Source organism: Thermobia domestica, chromosome 7, assembly GCF_964235325.1.
Source record: "Thermobia domestica chromosome 7, izTheDome1.hap1.1, whole genome shotgun sequence".
Taxonomy (NCBI): Eukaryota; Metazoa; Arthropoda; class Insecta; order Zygentoma; family Lepismatidae; genus Thermobia; species Thermobia domestica.
The window spans coordinates 20,448,490-20,468,057 of record NC_137460.1 but is presented as its reverse complement, the minus strand read 5'-3'; the positions used below and the strand labels follow the sequence as shown (position 1 = coordinate 20,468,057).

The 19,568-nt window shown below is 37.1% G+C and overlaps 1 protein-coding gene across 1 annotated transcript in view; it reads right to left on the bottom strand.

Moving 5' to 3' along the window:
- Window positions 1-19,568, bottom strand: part of LOC145689883 (GTPase-activating Rap/Ran-GAP domain-like protein 3) — a 641,847-nt gene that overhangs the window by 319,676 nt on the left and 302,603 nt on the right. Inside the window, exon 3 of the mRNA XM_081764181.1 lies at window positions 1,970-2,056. Within this exon, the coding sequence (XP_081620307.1) occupies window positions 1,970-2,056 (87 nt within the window). The remainder of the gene's footprint in view (window positions 1-1,969; window positions 2,057-19,568) is intronic.

The window sequence follows — 19,568 nt, the reverse complement described above, 5'->3', positions numbered from 1 at the left end:
TAGCAAGCCACAAGACAGCTCTGGGGGGAACCTAGCAAGCCATAAGAAAGCTGTTAATATTCATTGTTGTAATTACCCTCGAGAAACCTAACGAGACAGGAGGGAGCTTTGAATGTTCATTGTTGTAATTACCCGCGAGAGAACTAGAAAGCCACGAGGGAACTCTGAAGGTCGATTGTTTTATTATTCCCCTCGAGAAACATTGCATATACATACCATTAAATACCAAAGCAGGAAGTGAAAGTTGCATAATTCATACAACATTCCACCTAAACAAACAAATCGGCGTATCGAGTTACAGGATAAATATAAAAAAAATAAGTGACAATTTAGCTTTTAAAATACTGTACCTGGATTTTACGTCAACCCGCTGATATGTAATTTTCACTGTTAGATTAAATTTATTCAAGAGGAATTTGAAGGGATGCCGAAACATTACCCTTTCCCTTTGGTAATTACCTTCACAGGCCATTTCGTCGGTGATTATCTTATAGCTTATGACCTCACCATTGGCTACACCTCCGTTACCATGCCAATTGAATTTCTTCATAGTTAAACTCTAGCACTCGGAGTTGAGGTTGATCAGGATACGCCTGATTCGCGTGGGAACGAAGTCCCCCCTCCCAGGTATAATATCTGGTGGGACCACTACCATCAACCATATCCGACTTTCCGGTAAATGGGCGGTAGCGTAACCATATATGTAAGAAAACGAAATGCATCAATTTCTTAAGCGAACAAAGTCCTGAGTGTCTCCCAGTTGTACCTAGTGGTGGAGGGGACACGCCTAGCCAGGAGTCTAAGAATATTAGTAGTGTTTGCACTCGAGTGTTACAAGGAAACCTCACCTCATCTTGGAGGAAAACACAAGTTGCCAGATTCCACGATATGACTACACTAGATGAGGTATCCAACCTGGGAACCCTTAGAAATTGGAAGGAGGGCTTGTGTTTCAGTTCTGCCTACCTCTGACGTTCCAAGTCGTGTAGAAGCACCGCGAACACATCGAGGTACTCTCGTGCCTCATCCCGGACCCAATGATACGTGTACGGTCACTGTTTGTGATTGAGATCTTCTCATTGTTACCCGAGTTAAGATGTCGTCATCACTAGGATCAAAATACTTTTGCCCAGTAGCAGTTAATCACCTCCCCCGCCGATAAGGTCCACTACATGGGTGAAATATCTAGATTTAACGGGAAAACGGTCGTTGGCACATGACTGGTAAGTTAATTGCGCGCCATATTTTGCCAAGGCTTCTTGTCGTATGGGGCGGATACTCACTAGAGCTTTTTCTATTCCAAGTGTGTCTCTGCTGGCGCTGCAGTCGATGTGATTTCCCGTACCTCCCTCGAAGGAGGAGGGACAAGTTGCTGTGACCGAGATATTTCAATAGTTGAACTCGGACAGGGTTGCCTCATTAAAACATTCCGGATTATTTCACAAGCTTTGCTGTCCTCTGTCTTGTTAGCCATTCTAAGTAGCCTACGATCTTCACTTGTCAAGACCAAACGACTGAATGACCAATTGGCAACACAGCTGAGGTCATTCAAAGGGAAAGTTTCCTCCGTAAGAGGGCGTTGGAGATGGGGTTGAAGTATGTTTGACATATTTTCCGAGGGCACATGTGAAATAGAAAGTCTCTAGCCCGGAGAGCCCACGAGCTGAATTACGTATTTTATGTGTAAATCGTAGGGGCTTGTTTGCCCAGAACCCTATAACACTGTTAAGACGGACCTGATTTAGACTGTACTACCAAAAAGCTCTTAGGTCCAATTCAGGCACCCAGGAATTCCTAAACAGAAAGTTAATTAATAATAATAATTATTATTATTAATTAACTTTCTGTTAATCTTAATTATAATATAAGATTATAATTAATTATAATCTTTAGAGATAATAAATTATAGTATCAGTGATATATATGAAATCAGTGTTGCCATATGTGCAAATGTATAACTAGATCTTACCTCTTCTTTCTCTCCAAGTGATTCCCCATTTTCTATTCTGAATCTTCTACCGTTTAGTTCATGACCTTCAGCTTCTACTTGTGGGAGCTGCAAGACACAACGAAAGAAAATTAGAAATTAATAATATGAATATTTTAAAGTTGAGTACAAAAACCTTGCAAAGAAAATAAATTAAATACGGTACAAGAGTGCAAAGTAGATATACAGTTTATTCCTTTTTAGTATGTATTATTATTTATCAGATAATCGTGGCTGGTCATTCAACCATCGAACAACAGAAGTAGATAATCAAACAATACTGAAAGAGTCCCATAGCCAAGCGGGGTCTAGGGAGGCCGGGCCTTCCTAAATTTTTGCTGGCCTCCCCTAAAATTTTCACGGTAGGCTTGCAAATGAACTATGATATGGAGATGAACTATAATATGGTTGGATCGGGCCCCCTAAGTTCTACCGCCTCCCCCCTAGATTTTTGGCTGGCTACCGGCCTGTACTGGAAAAAACAGAATGTTTAAAAAAAGTTAGATAGAAATGTGCTACAGAATTCGATACATCTCCTCGAAGTAGACTAACGCGTACAGAGTAAATTTAATGAAACTTGCTCTACCTGTGATGCATCAAAGAGTGGTTGACCGGTCAGTATTACTACCCAGCACAATGAAATGTTAGTTGCGCAGGCATTTATCCAAAATGTAAAAAAAATCAAAGAGTCGAGCTTCTTACGAGTAAGACATTTCTTGTAAGGCATCTGATGAACGCTTAGATTTGAAGATGTATCGGCCAAAATCACTTCGTGGATTATTAGAGGATGATTCAGATCACCGATTACGAGAAAAAAAATGGTGATGGCATCATTCGAAAAGTATGTTGCTCAGACGAAACGAATTTTAAATTTTCAGACTGTTATTAGGCATATTCCTATTCGACAAATACTGGAAAAGAAGTGTGAATACGATACTACGGTACATCAACTATTTATTGATTTTAGAATGGCTTACGACTCCGTTAGGAGAGAAACATTATACAACGTTCTTACAGAATTTGGAATACGGAAAAAGCTAATTAGATTGATTAAGGTGTATTTAATTGAATCTCAAAGCAAAGTCCGGGTAAGAAAATTTTTGTCCACGAGGTTTCACGTCGAGAATGGCCTGAAACAAGAAGATGCGTTTTCGCCATTATTAATTAACTTTGTTCTGGAATACGCTATAAGGAAAATCAAAGATAGCAACGAGGGCCTAAAGTTGAATGGGGTTCACCAGGTTATGGCATATGCTGATGATGTAAATTTAATAGGGAATGATAAGAGAACAATAGAAAGAAATGCAGAGATCTTATTAAACGCTTGCAGGGACATGGGTTTAGAAGTAAATGCAGAGAAAACTAAATACATGGAATCGTAATACGACAAATTATGGATACGTTAAATATCGAATAATACATTTGATAAAGTGGATACTTTCAAATATCTAGGATCAATATTAACAGACGAAAACGATATTCACGAAGAAATTAAATGTCGACTAAAAGCAGGGAATTCGCAGCTTAAAATATATAAAACGATAATCATGCCTGTTGTTCAGTATTGATGCAAAAGATGGTCACTTACTCTGAGGGAAGAACATAGACTGAAATTATTTGAGAAGATCCTGAGGCGAAATTCGGACCCAAGAGGAACTGGAATGGGGAATGGTGGAGACTTTATAATGAGGAACTACAATAATTTATACGGTTTACCCAATATTATTAGGGTCATCAAGTCTAGGAGGCTTAGGTGAGTAGGTCATGTAGCCAGTATGGAAGAAAGCAGGAACGCTTTCAGTCTTAACTGGAAGACCAATCGGAAAACGACCATTAGGAAGACCTAGGTGCAGATGGGAGGACAATATTAAGAAGGATCTCGCAGAAATAAGAATACAAAGTAGAAACTGGATCCAATTGGCTCAGGCTAGAAGTCAGTGGAGAGCTTTTGTGAACGCGGCATTGAACTACCGGGTTCCCTAGACCATAGAGTTAGTTAGTTAGTTTAGATAGTTACTTAGTAAGTTAATAGGCATAACTGTGTCTACTACGCACAGAAAAACCTCGATGCAATACTCGAACAACAATTGAATAAACCTGGATTTACAGTTTGGGTGAGTCTTTCATGCAAATGAATTATTGGGCCTATCTTGTTTTTAATGGAATTGTTACACAAGTCCTGTGTCTTGGCATGCTAGGGAATACTGTTATTCCACAATTACCACGACAATATGATACGGCGACTTCTATTTCCAGCAAGATGGAGCTCCTCCCTGCTAGTGCAGTAACAGTGCGGAAGTTTCTCGATAACGAATTACCCAATCGTTGACGAGGGTCAGTTGAATAGCCACCACGATCACTAGACCTCACCCCAATTGACTTTACCTTCTGAGTTGTCAAGGATAAAGTATTTTCGAGTAAATCACGCATTATTTACGAAGCGAATAATTTCATAAGAGAAGTGTATCAAGAAATCAATAAAACGTCTGTACTAAAGTGTGTTTAAGTGTAGATACTGGACTGCGGAAATGTGTAAATAATGAAGGTCGACATTTTGAGGATTTCAGGGATTATACTTAACTGTAATTCCTATATCACCTGATTGTAACCTCATAAAGTTTTTTCATAAAAAGAACTCATTATATAATACATAAATACTAATACAATAAACAAGAACTCTTTTAAGTAAATAGATACTTTTGTACCCTCCTGCACATTCATTATTGTTGTAAATATCTGAATTAAGGTATAAGGTTGAAGGAACTAACGCAGGAGTACAACATAAATTTATTTTGTGGGAAAGTAGGAAAGTTTGGAGGAAAGTGCTCTCATCCACTCTTATGTGATTGGATTTCAAAGACATTGTTCGTGGTCATGAACCAAGAAATCAGCAAATGTTCCCGGGCCCATTTAGTATTGTGATATCTTCAAGTTTGAATTTTAACTACCTCTTAAATTTGTCCAATTTTTCTCCATTTTTGTCCGTCCAAGAAACAGTTTTCTACCATTCAAATAAACGAGGGAGGGCCATTTCAAAATTTGGCCACTTCATCTTCTGTAGTGTGACACCTTCAAATTCGCAATTTAACCCGCTTAGAATTTTGTCCATTTTTTATAGTTCTTATACCACCAACAAAAAATTTTATACTATCCAAATAAACAAGGGAGAGTCATCTTGAAACTTTGACTACTTCGATCACCTTTAGTGCGACATCTTCAAATTCGAATTTAATTAGCTGAGAATTGAGTCGAATTTTTGTACATTTTTGTACCACCAAGAAAAAACGTTGTACCATTCAAATAAACCAGGGACGTTCATTTAAAACTTTGGCCACTCAGATCACATGTAGTAGACATATTCAAATTTTAACTAGCTTGGTGGTACAAAAATCTACAAAACAGAGAGAATTCTAAGCTATTTAGAAATCGAAATTTAAAAATGTCACACTACTGGTGATCGAAGTGACCATAATTTCGAAATGGACCTACTTTGTCAATTTGAATGGTACAAAATTTTTCTTGGTGGTGCAAAAATGTACAGAAATTGGACAAAAAATGAAATCTTTGAGTTTTACGTCCTACGATTATGCCGGTTAGGCTAAAGGAGACGGTGATTATGAGAAATGAATGAAATGGTGGAATGAAGAAAGTGGGAGGAAACGGGAGAACCCCGAGAAAACCCACGCACACGGTGTTTGTCCACCACAAAGTTCACTTGGCGGGAGCTGGGATTGAACCCGGAACCCCAAGCACCAGAGGTGAACGCTCTACCACTGAGCCACCGCCAGAAATTGGACAAAATTCTGAGCTAATTAAAATCCGAATTTGAAGATGTCGCATTACAGGAGATTGATGCGGCTCAAATTTCAAATCTACTTCCCTCGTTTATCTGAATGGTACAATTTTTTTTTCCAGAGTGGATAAAAATTGGACAAAGTTGTCAGCTAGTTAAAATTCAAATATGAAGATGTAACACTACATGTGATAGAAGTGGCCAAATTTTGAAATGACCCTCCCTCGTTTATTTGAATGGTACAACATGTTATCTTGGGTGGGCAAAAATGAAAATAAAATTGGGCAAAATTCTGAGCTAGTTAAAATTCAAATTTAAAGATGTTGGACTACAACTGAATGGCCCCAATGATCCTAGGTCTTTAACTAATACAACATCAAAACTTTTATAAACGCCTGTATTTTAATAAGCATGTTGATTGATTACGAAGTTACGCCAAGAATTTAAAGGTAGGATTGTTAAGTCATGTGTTTATAATGACTTAACTTCTGAGAGATTGTTGGTGCTCATGAACCACAAATTTTGACATGTTACAATTAATACATTCCCAAACTTTTATATATATGTATGTAAGTACCTGAGTTCGCAAATTATTTTCATTTACTCTGGACTTATGCCAAACTTTTTATGTACTACATTTAGACAACTCAATGTATTGCTAAGAAAAACATCTCGTTAGAGTAGCAGGTAGGCGTTAGAAAACAAACTAGAAAATACACACGTCGGAACTCGAACGATAAAGGTCATGGCTAACGTGAAATAGATACATATTTACTTTACTAAAAGTGACAGAATGAGGCCTTGGAAACTTTCGCGCTAGAAAAAGAATGTAACATTTCCAAACTAGTCCCTTGGTATGGACCACGCCCGTAAACACTGTGTTGGCTCTCCTTTCTGCACGGCTATCGATCGTCAAATGCTTTTTCGAAACTTTTGAGCCGTTCCTCTTCCTTTTCTCGTACGTCGCGACGCTATGTCCATCAAATAGATATAAAGCTTTATCAATAAGTTGCCAGACATAGAAGTTCATAGGAAAATGTATCACTATTTCAACACATTTGGAAAGGAAGGGGCTTGCTGGATTAATGGTATAGTTCTCTCGTCTGGTTCTACGGATTCCTTTGATCGATCGCAGGCATGTAAGTTTTCGATAAACAATATCTTGAGGTTCTCCCGTTTTCTTTACGTTATCAATACGGCAATGCTTCCATATACCGTATACCGTACCATATGTTTTCCACGTTGATATCATCTACCGTGTGGAAAACATGAGTAGCGTCCACAGCTGTAGAGAGACAGAGCGAAAAAGCAGGGTGCGTGGCCCTGTTGAGCCCATGTACTTTGAACATGGTTAGGTGATTACTAGACATCGGATTTTTATGCACTTAAAATTCATGAAATATGCATGCAACTATGTTGTTAAATGTGTTAAAATATGCATTTAATATGCACCAACAATACAATAAAATAGAACATTTTCAAATATGCAATAGAGTTGTGACAAAGTTTTATAGGCGAAATATAAAATCGAAAGTGCACTTTAACTGTAATCTTTCAGTGACTTCTCTTTAGAATTTTCTTTTATGGTAATAACAGTGATTCCGTGCATTTTTACACGGTCCAGTTTCGCACGATGCCCATTATCGAACAATTTCGCACGATTCTGTTTATCACATTAATCATTCTGTAGGTGTCGTGCATTTTCACACGGTCCACCTGTCAATCACGTGATTCATTACGTCAAGCACGTTTCAACTCCAGTGTTTTTGGAAATTGATATCGTTTCTACAAATCGACTTTCAAGGCATTCTGCGGCTAAGTTGGTCAAAGGCTGTATTTTCGGAAATTAATGTATATCAACAATAAAGTTATTCTCAACAATAAAGAATAAAATAAGCACTTTGTTAATCAAATCGGAGCTCATTGTTTAAAAAATAGGGAGGTGAATGAACTTTTAATTTGTGATTGTTCTTTTCCTGTTCTTGCTTAATTCACTGTAGGTGCATAGCAAGAATTCTGTGTTTTGGTTACGAGGGTTTGAAACCAGTCCTAAGTAACAGCAGGTGCATAGCAAGAATTCTGTGTTTTGGTTACGAGGGTTTGAAACCAGTCCTAAGTAACAGCGTTTTCTGACAGAAAGTTTAAGAGTTGCTGCAAGTCTTTTTCTTAATTGTACTCCATACATGCAGATATAGGAAGTACGCGTGATAACACGTTGGTTATACCAGTCTTGTATGCACTGCTGCCAGATAAAACGGAGCAAAAATACAAGCAACTGTTTACATTTCTTAAAATGTGATCTGGCCAGAACGAATCCCGAGTGCTGAAAATGGATTTTGAGCTTGCTGCAATGCATTGCATGCGATGTTTCCTAATTCACAGGTTTCCGGCTGCCACTGCCATTTCAGCCAGAGCATCTGACGGAAGATTTAGAGTATAGGCCTCGTCGAAGAATACTTCCACAGTGAAGGTGTACGCCATCATGTTCGTTTGTGCAGTGCATTAGCATTATAATACCGGCAAGCAGGATCGATGAAGGTTGGCTCATCGTCATGGCGGACTGTCCATCTGGCTAGAAAATCGAGCACTTCAACGATTATGTTATTGACCAATAGATGGACAATCCAAACATCTGAAGAGAAATATGGAACTGCAGTGGTCAAAGGCACAGAACAAACAACCCAGTGGAGGGTTGACTAAAAACTGCAACATATCGAAGAATATACCATATGTCTTGAAGCTTGCAAATGTACTAAAAGTAGATGCGACGTCTAGTTTCCATGCTTTTGCGAACAGAGCATAAATTACAATGCGGAGAATCGTAGAAAATCAACCTACAATCGTCATGATGATTGGTGTAATTAGTTCTGGAAAAGCCAGGAAATGGTGAAGACAGTAAAAAAATGCTTAAGAAGCTTGAGCTATCTTCAAAAGCTGGAATAATGAACTATGAATTGTACAAAATAGATCGACGATGACGATGTGCTGAAGTTTGAAGGTTCCATCTTAACGATTTGCTGTTCGCTCGGAAAATATTAAGATGACAATGTTCTTCTTCGAACCGCGTAGGAGTATGGAACTAATGTTGTGTGCTTCACAAATTATAACGTTTTTCTGTGCTCTCTGACGGACACATTTTTCTTTGATTTTTGAACTTCCTCATTGAATTCTCTTATGTGCTCCTTATTTTATTCTTTATTTAAATTTGTTATCTTCTATTCCTAATTATTTTAATTTTTGATTATTCTTTTTTCTGTTCTTATTTCTTTTTATTTGATATTCTTTTTAGGTTTTATCTATTTCAATTTGAAATAGTTTTTATTTTTCCCTTATTTATTTCAAATTCCCAATATTTATGTTATTATTTTTCACTTCTTCTTTACTATAACTTTTATTTGCTCATTTTTTGTGTGTTGTTCTTAGTTATTTTAGTTTCCGGTTATTTTCTTTATTATTATTTTTGTGAAACAAACATTTCCTAAGTTCTCCTTTTCTAGTATTAATTACAATTGTTCGTATTTATTTTAACTTGTGTTTGCTCTTTTTCTGTTCTTACTCTTAGTTCACATTTGTTCACATGTGTTCTCCCTCCCCCTATAGTGAAAGCGATTACAAAATAAATCACGTGATTGAGAGTTGGACCGTGTGAAAACGCACGACACCTGCAAAATGATAATTCCGATAAACAAGACCGTGCGAAATTCTTCCATAATGAACATCGTTTGAAATTGCACCGTGCGAAAATGCACGACACCGTAACAGTTTATACATTCCTAATTTACAAAAAAAAAAAAAAAAAAAAAAAGTTTTCTTCTTTAAGGATTTACTTCTTCTCGTAATTAGCTATCAGTTTGGACTTTTGAAGCCAAAAAAGGGCCCCTCGTTATCAATAAATGAAATTGGACAATATTTATGGAGAAATGGTTGTTTAATATCTATGTTTTCTGGCAAGTTGAAATCTAACTCTTCAAGATATTTTCACATAACTATAATTGTTTTGTAGGCGGAGTTTCCAGCAAAAACATCCAATTTCTTTTACGCAGCACACCCGAAATTACCCAAAACTGACTGGAACTCTTCTGAACTTCATTAAATAGAGCTAAGTATTCAATCACAAGCATTCGTCGCGTCTCTTGTCTCTGAATTGATGTCGACACAATATTACAATCAATCTTTGTCATTATAAGATTTCTCTTAACATCTTGACAATTGAAAGCGTCCTCGCTCTGCTGATCAGCTGCTAACGTTATTGGTTCTCCGTAAAATAGGCATTCTTCCATCCTCCTATGCAAAAAGTAATTATCTTGCATAGACATTTAAATATATTTAAAATAAAAACTAAAACTGGATTTGTTGCATGCTATAAACATACACCAATAAATAAAAACTTATAGAATGTTGAATATGTTTTTAAGCACCAAATTATGCATTAATATTTGAAATATGCATTTTTATGCACTATAAAACTTCTACATCGAGCTGTATTGTTGTTAGAAGCCCCTACCAAGTTTAATAGAGATGCATATAAGGAAATGAAATATGCATTTGCATAAAAATCCGATGTCTAGTGATTACATGCCACAGATGTAATAACTTGTTCTGGGGATTTTTTGTCCCACTGAAACACGCTGTGGAAGTTGAAGCGTTCAAGTGTCATTCTTTCGATACTAGAGAATCCACATTTTGTAAAAATGGGAGATACAGTGCCTCACTGACAGAGCTTTCACTTCTAGGATGGAGGATTCCTGGTTCGATTCCAGGAGATATAAGCTTTCCCTAGACAACATAGTGTCTGGGTTTTCTCTTGGGGCTTCTCTCGTTTCCTCCTCAATTTTCATTCCACCAATTCTTTCATAATCATTCATTTTTTTAAAATTAATTATCTGTCTCCTTAAAACTATTGGACATAAGAGTTGAACGTAAACATTCAGGACTTCATTTTTTGTTTGTGAAAATGGGTTTTTTGCAGAATATCACACACCATGTTTGCTCCGGAGCTCCCTTGTGGTTATATTGTTAACGTACAACACTTTCGGTGCAGGAGAATCGGGGTTCAATTTCCGTTGGGAGCTTATGTGGTTCGGATTCCATGTATGTCCACGTGTCATATGGCCTCGCTGCTGAAAGGGATGCTAAACTCTTCACGACAACAACTTTCGTTCACGAGTTACCATTTCAACTAACGGGCGGACGAGTTGCCGTTACCCGTTAAAAATGATAACGGATTGAGTGTATTAAAGAAATCGACCGAGATAGTCACTCTATGTATTTTAAAAAATTTAAAATTGCTTTCGTTCAACTAACGGATGGCCAAGTTAAAATGATACGGTAACGGATTCAGTCTATTAACGAACCTCACCGAGATAATCTATTTGCGAAAACCACGATTCAAGAAGTCATTTTCTCTCAAGAGTATCGTGCGAAATAACTGACTGATACAATAAGGGTTACATGCGTAGGATCGAAACTGCGTAGCATCGAAACTGCGTACGATCGAAACTGCGTACGACCGAAACTGCGTGCGACCGAAACTGCGTACGATCGAAACTGCGTACGATCGAAACTGCGTACGATCGAAACTAAAACCGGCGTAGGATCGAAAACAGATAAGGTCTTATGATCGAACAATTAAAAAACAATTATTTTATAATCACAGAATATTAAGTAATAGTATTTTTATGAAGTTATATAGGGAAAAATCGGAGTAGGATCAAAACTGTATACGACCGAAACTGCGTAGCGTCGAAACTGCGTAGGATCGAAACTGCGTACGGTCGAAACTGCGTAGCGTCGAAACTGCGTACGATCGAAACTGCGTAGCGTCGAAACTGCGTAGGATCGAAACTGCGTACGATCGAAAGTGCATAGATACGAAACTGAGAAATAAAATAGTGACAAATATAATTAAATAATCATACAGGGGTGTACCCAGGAAGTTTTTCTTGGGGGACTATGACTTATTCAGGAGGACCAAAAAAGCTAAGTCTTGTCTCAGCAGGGAGAAAGGAGAATCCTCCCCCCAAAAGCCACTACTTCTGATCAAGTTGGCAAATTCCTTGTTCAGAAGATTGCCGTTAAGTTCAATTGACTTAGCTTAACATTTTCTTAGTTACCTAGTTGCTGTGAATTGTCACTTCTTTTATAGACTTTGCAGGTGGCACAATCGAAGGTTCATGTAATTAGTTCAAGCTTTTGCTAGTTTGGGCTTCGTCCCAAATTTACTAACTTCCAGGGTTGTTTTGTTTAAAACAAAATATTTAAAACAAATGATTAAAACTTTTTTTTTAACAATTGATTTTGTTTAAAACAAATTTTGTTTATGTTTTAAACATTTTGTTTTAAATACGTTTATTTTGAAGACTTGTCTTAAACATATGTTTATTTGCATTTTATTTTATGTTCGTAAAAAAAAGAAATCTTCCAGAGCAAGAGAACTGTCCAAAAGTGCTCCCCAATCAGAAGACTATTTTCTTCCCATGTGAATGGTTTGATTTCTCGTGGCTACAGCAGGTCAATGTGGTGATCTACAATTTATTTTGTCTCTTTTCCCCCTTATTTTTAATGTATATTGTATTGTTTAAATGCTTCTCAGTTAACTTGCGAGAAAGTGTCGTAGTCGAAGGTTGGACTACTTATAGAACTGATATTAAAAAATAAATAAAATAATTATCACGGAAACAAACTGTTGTGTTGTATTCATTGCGACGTTGAGGTTCTGAAATTAAAATATCGCAAGCATTCGTTTATACAGTACATGTTAGTTCTGTCTCCGTACAACATGGAATCGTTTAACATGGATTATGCGTGAAGAAAAGAAGGACATGATTTGATACAAATTTATTAGAGTAACTCAAACTCAATCAGGTAAGTAAACGATCAAACGAGTTTGTCACAAAACGTGTAAGAAAGAAATGGGTGGTTTAGTTCCAAGAACGAAAATCATTATAAAAAATGCAATGCTTGGTAAAAATGGAAACCCAAACAAATGGTAAAAATGTTGATCCGAAAATTGCTTCTGATGAATCTAACGTCAGTGGTGTGGCTGAGATGCAACTGGAAACTTCAGGTAACAACTAATTTTGTATCAACAATATCTTTTTCATTATATTATGAAAATTTTATTTCGTACCTCTTCCCCACCACAGTTCTAAATTTTCTTTGAAACTTTACAACTTGGCATAGCTTGTATGAAGAGACCAGGTGAGAAACGCAAGGTATGGCAGTCGATCACGTAACTAACCAAGTGTGATACTTATTATAACGTTAGTGCTGAACGTCAAGGTCTGGGACAATTTGATCTCAATTTGTTTGTTTGTATGTATGTACCACGCTACAGGGTGCAATATTCAGTCTTTTAACATTAATTTTTGAGGATAGAGACACGAGGCGTCGGAATTTGCTGTATAGATTTTGACTGCGATCCCACGTAAAATTTCAAAATTAGTGGGTCAGATCCCACTTTAAACAAAAAGCCCTGTCTAATATAGCCTTGCTACTGATGCAAGATGTAATCAATCAAACTAAACAAACTAATTTTATATGTTTCGAACAAACTTGGGTTGCAGGATAAATTTGGCTTCAACTCAACATTTAGAGCACAAGGGACCCAAGTTCATTTTCAGAAAGGTTCACTTTTGCTCAGCAAACGTAATATCTTCGTGGCATAGGGTATGAAATAAATGAAACAAAAACCACGGGAAAGCGTGTGGACTAGAGTTTCATAGGACAACCGCTAGACAAGGGCGTTGACGGAATGGGGAGGAGAGCTAATTTTCCCTTCCCCCTCCTTGCTCATACATTTAAGATATTAACATTATACTTGTATTGTGTATGTTGCAGCGTTGGAATGATTAACAAGTCAAGTTCCGAATGTCATAGTCAATGATGCATAATTACGTTACATAAATGCAGAATGTGTCCAAAAGAATACATCGACGTAAAATGTCATATTTTCACAACCACGAATCCGAGATGAAAGAAAGAAAAACTACCTGAAAAAAAGGAATCTAGAATTTTGTATGATTGCCGCTAGATAGGGGCGTTCGTTTAGAAATCATCCGTCTTCTACCCTGAATTTCAGATTTTTGGGGCAGTAATGCAGATTTAGAAACATTTTGCTTAGCAAAGTCCAACATTTAAAAATTGAAGTCCTTGCACCGAATAAATACGGATTTTGATCATTGGCCGTAAGGAGCTATAGGCCTATATTGCTTTCTTGTATAATTTTTTTACCCAAGGATTTCAAAGGTGGCTCTACTTTCGAGTTTCGGGCCTGCTTAAAATTCAGGAAATTGGACCTAAGCAACTTCCCAGTTTTAATCATCTGTATGTTCTTCGTATTTATTCGGTGTAATTACCTCAGGCTTATTCTGTTGGACTTTGCTTATCAAAAGATTTCTAAAACTGTCTTACCGTCCCCAAAATCTGAAATGCAGGGTGCGGATGAGGGTGGTTGCCCTCCTGTTCCACTGACGCCCTTACTAGCGGCTGTCATATGAAACTATCCCACGCCTTTTCGCATGGTTTTAGTTACATTTGTTTTGGATTCTTGACTGCGAAGTATTATTTTTTGAAATAGAATTCATTTGCTGAGGAAAACTGAAGTTTATTGAAAATGGATTTGGATCTATTGTACTCTGAACGCCCCAAATATTAGCTTTCGTCAATAAATTTTTGACTCAAAAAACAACCAATTACATAGACTTGCAGAAAATATAAAGTTAGCACAATATGAAGTGTGCTTCAAACATTACTTTTCGAAAACGTAGCCCTATTATTATAAAATAATTTTATTAGCACCAGTGTTATGAAGTAGTAATCAAATTTTGCACCAAAAATCTCACCCGCCTCCACGAAACGCTAGCTTAGCCCCTAAAGGCATAACTACAAAACTTTTAGAAGCGGTAACTCGAAATGATTTTCTTTATGGTTAAAATAACCGCACAACAGCATTTCTGGTAAAATTCTAGCCCTCATGTAACATGACACCATTTGCATTTGAAATTTCGAATACTAAGCACAGATGTTCGCCATGATGCTTGATAGCACCATCTGATGTGTCAGACCACTTCCAAGATTCATCATTCTCCCTCAACCCGTTGTCAACGCACAAGGATGGTGAGGACTTTTGTTTTGCCATGTATATTGATAGATTGTGTGAAACCTCTATAGTTGGTAAATTTTAAAATCTACCTTAAAAGCTTACTATATCCAAGAAAATACTTACTGTATGAGAGTCACTGGCAAGAGGGTGTAATAAAAGGGGTCGTTATATGAAATAAGTTGAAAATTACTAATCTATACGGAAATGTTCTGTACCCAACACTGTGTAGTCTTAAAGAGAATAAAATAAATGAAAAGATCGGTTGAAAGAGCAAAAAGTCTTAATAAATACGTGATTACACGATTTTGAAATATGTTTAAAATAATATTTTAAACTGTTCAAAATGTTTAAAACATGTACTTTTACTTTTTTGTGTGTTTTTTAAAACATCTTTAAAACATTTTAAACACTTTTTTCATGTTTTAAACACGCGTTTTGTTCTTTAAAAAAAAACTGTATTTTTTCCAACCCTGCTAACTTTTGACCAAGTTGGAAAATTAGAATGCGTTGCTGCCAATATTTACTTAAAAGACGTCCGTTTCTTTCAATTGACATTTGGATTAGTATTTTCTTACTTACCCAGTTGCTGTGATTTTCAATTTCTTTATGAACTTGGCAATTGGCAAAATTGAATGTTTATATAATCAGTTTAGTTTTAAGTAGGTGGGAATTTGTCGCCAGATACAAAATTTCTCATCCTACGGCCTCGCGCCTCATAAACCTACTAACATACCAAAATTCCTAGTTTTTATTCCGATTTCAATTACGGTACCTAAAATATGAGATTTTGTACATCCAAAAAGTCTATTTAAATTACACAGTTTTTTGTCTCTTTAAAGCTGCTAAAAATGGAAAATATTCACTTTTGGAAATTTTCTATATAGTCCCAGGAGGCTAAAAACTTTGCCAAATTTAATCCTTGTAGTTCTACTGGAAGTGCCTATACTGTAAAAAATCGTTGTATTATTTCAACGACATGCCTATGTGTTAGCACGATTGTGTTAAAATATAACACAAACAAGTGGTTAGAACAACTCACTCTCCGTTTGGAGTTGTGTGTCAAATGCCGCTAGTTGAAATGACACACAGCCTGTGTGTTAACACAAGTGTAGGATCTTCGGTGTTGTTTTCTGCGTGATTGCCATATATGTTGGGTATCTAATTATAAAGGCTTATGAGCTTATGAACTGAAGCTACAGGCAAACACAGTAGAAAGAAATACTTAAACAAATCCAAGTATACGCAAAATTTCAAAATGCAAACCGCGCGATGTGTTTTCAATTGTTTTACAAAATGTTTCTGAAGAAACCCTAACAGCACAAGATGTGCTAGGCATGTACAATCCGCGGCAAAAAACCTGCAACATGAGAATATAAGTTTATTGTGAAATGACGAAGTCTTTTGCTCCAAAATAAGTGTGCACGGGAGGAGGCCGAAGTTTATCCTGGCGTGATTCGTTCCACTTAGACGTTATGTTCATTCCCTTGTGCTGTTAGGTGTAGTTTTACAAACTTATATCCTCATGTTGCAGGTTTTTTGCCGCGGATTGTACCATTTTGGTGTTCTAAATTCATCTCCCACATTTGATGCATTTATTGCTTCTTTTTCAAAGCGGTTGTGTACTAGAAGCAACAAACGCATCAACTTTATTAGATGGCAACTGGCGCCGATCATTTGAAAGTGAATATGGAAGAACTACAAAATAAAGTAAATAGACAGTCGTCATTTTGTAATAAAATTAGGTCTACATGGCGAGCAGATTTTATCCCGAACGGTTATCGTCGAATATACGCGGGTTAAAGGAGCACTCTGATTAGCCAAATTCAAAAGACCTTAAGAATTTATCCCTCTACAAGCGACGGTTTACGTGTTATAGGCTGCCAAAAACATGAAAAAAGGAATTTTAAAGGTCCATAGCTCCAAAACTATGGGACCTACCGCAGTCGGGTCAAGACTTAACTTAGGAACTAGTATGTGCCCTATCCAAAAATGCGTATGTCAGAATCCTGAGGTGCTTCCACAACAATTTTTATAGAGGGAGTTTAACTACGGGCCTATGATATAAAGTATTCTCCAACTACCTCCATAAAAATTGTTGTGGACATCTTAGGTGAATTGAATTTTGGACATCTTAGGTGAACTTTGGACATCTTAGGTGAATTGAATTCTGTATGGAAATGGAAAACATTTCAGTTTTATTTAAATCTTGGAAAAGAAACATTCTCTGTGTGCAAGAGGTTAATCTATACACATGACGATATATCACTCCAAATGTTTTAAACATATTAACTGGCAGAGTATATAGTTATCCTGGGGGCAAGAAAACAAAGGGATTATTACTGAAATTAAAAATCGTAGTATGGTGGTACGTACCATACGCATGAACTTACTTTGGAGGAGGGGTCCAAATTCAATGCGAAGATAAAGTATTTTCAGATTTGTCAATTTTCGAAGTTTATGTTTATAATTCCGTACCTATACGTCCGAGCGCAAGTGAACTACGTCAGTCAAACATCGGTCCTTACTGAACAAACTTGGGCACAGATCGTTGCAATTGCGTAATTAGGAGGCGCACCATAAATTCGTATTTAGGTTCTAAACATCGTGTGTGTGGGTTTTATCGGGGTTCTCCCGTTTCCTTCCACTTTTTTCATTCCACCATTTCATTCATTTCTCATCATCAGCGTCTACTTTAGCCTAACCGGCATAACCGTAGGACGTGAAACTAAAAGATTTCATTTCATTTCATTTTCGTATTAAGGTTCTAATCCTTGATTTTTCTCACTTTTATATTTACCATAATCTATTAATTTTTAATTACTAGCTTCGTTTATTCAATATCGACATGATACTTTCAGGATATATTAGTGGTGGGCTAAGGTTTATTTGAAGATAGTTGCATCTGTCTCTTAGCAGTATTTCCAGCCACAGAACTATTTATTTCCAGACTTTTTTTGGTAAAAATTTCCTTTTTTCCCTTCTAAAATTTGCCTCTTATTTCCTTCTCTTCTATTGGCTACATTGGAACGAACATACCAGATTCTGGAAGCCTCATCCTTGACTTACAAAACGCACTATAAAAAGTTTCACTTGGATAATTGGGGACACTACAATTCCGGTCTTACAGTATACCATATTACATAATTTTAAGGATAATAGTGACTTTCTAGGAAAAATGATATACTTTTTAAAATTACATGCTTAATTTGAGAGATATCATCATGATACTAGCTGAATATATTATTGGTGGGCCAAAGATTACTTTAAAATTGTTTGCTTCTGAGTGGTAGCAATGTTGCCAGCTACAGAAAATGTTAATTGTAATTGTTTGTAAAAAATTTGGGAAGTTTATCCTTTCCCCCCTATTATTTCAGTGTCCTTGGCTATATTCAAACCAACGTACAACTGTCTGGAATCATTCTTGGCCTACAAAACGCACCATAGAGGAGCACGATTGAATAATTAGGGAAGACGGTGAACCACCATGTATGCTGATTTTTGCTTCTGACGCGTAAGAAGTGCCAAAATTTGATGTGTATTATGAGAGAGTTTTTTTCTTTCTCTCTTTGTATGGCAGCCAGCGACTTCAGGTTTTTACTGTACCTTGTCAACATACCAGAAAATTCTTTTTAGGTGACTTGAACCCCTGTGGCTTCGGTGTTCCCAGCTAGAAAAAATCATGAAATTCGGCTAGGGATTTTTTTTTTTTAAATTTCACTCCTACATTTTTTCAACAATCCCTCCCGTTAGCAACACTGCAATCTAACTTACACCAAAAAATAGCCATGTCCCTCTTCTAAAATACAAAACGTAAACGATATCAATCGGGATAACAGTGTTTGGGCAATAAATCATTAACTGAAAGTCTACCAAAAACCCCAAAATCGATTTTGTCCCGAAAGGGTTAATGAGATATGCGCGCCAAAGATTTCGGGCTCTAATTTAACGTGAGCCCCCCCCCCCCCCAAAAGTTTCTGGGCTGGTCCAGAGAATGAATGGCCTACATAGTACTGTCTACGGGCTGGATAGGCTACCAAATTTCAGCTTTCGTTCTCCCATAGTTAATGTGATATAGGCGCCGAAAATTTGGGGGCTAACTTCACCAGAGCCTCCCAACTTTCTGGGCTAGTCGAGATAAAGATCGATGGGCTAACAAATTTCATCTTTTGGGCCAATATAGTTAATAAGGTGTGAAAATCAAAGTTTTGGGGCGTTAACTTAACGTGAGCCCTTAACTTTTTGGGCAAGTTGAGATAATGAGTGTACCAGGTACTAAACTTCATGGGCCTTCCAACCCATTATTATTTAGCATTTGGGGCACTCAAGGAACACAGATACAGGGTCTCCAAATGTGAAAATGAAAATGCAATCTTTAAGTTTTATGTCCGACTGTCATCCTGGGTAGACTAAAGGAGACGCAGATGATGAGAATAAATGGAATGGTGAAATGAAAGAGTTGTGGGAAAGGGAAACTCCAAGAAAACCCTCACACACGGTGTTTGTTCACCACAAACCCCACTTTGCGCAAGTTGGTATAGAACCAGGGCCCCGCAGCATGTGTGAACCCTCTGCCACTAAGCCACTGCGGCCCGGAAGTCCTCGAGACGAGACACATAGGCGTATACCTAACGTGTAATTTGTTCGTAGCGGGAATTTCTGTTATGGTATAGTTAATTACATACAAT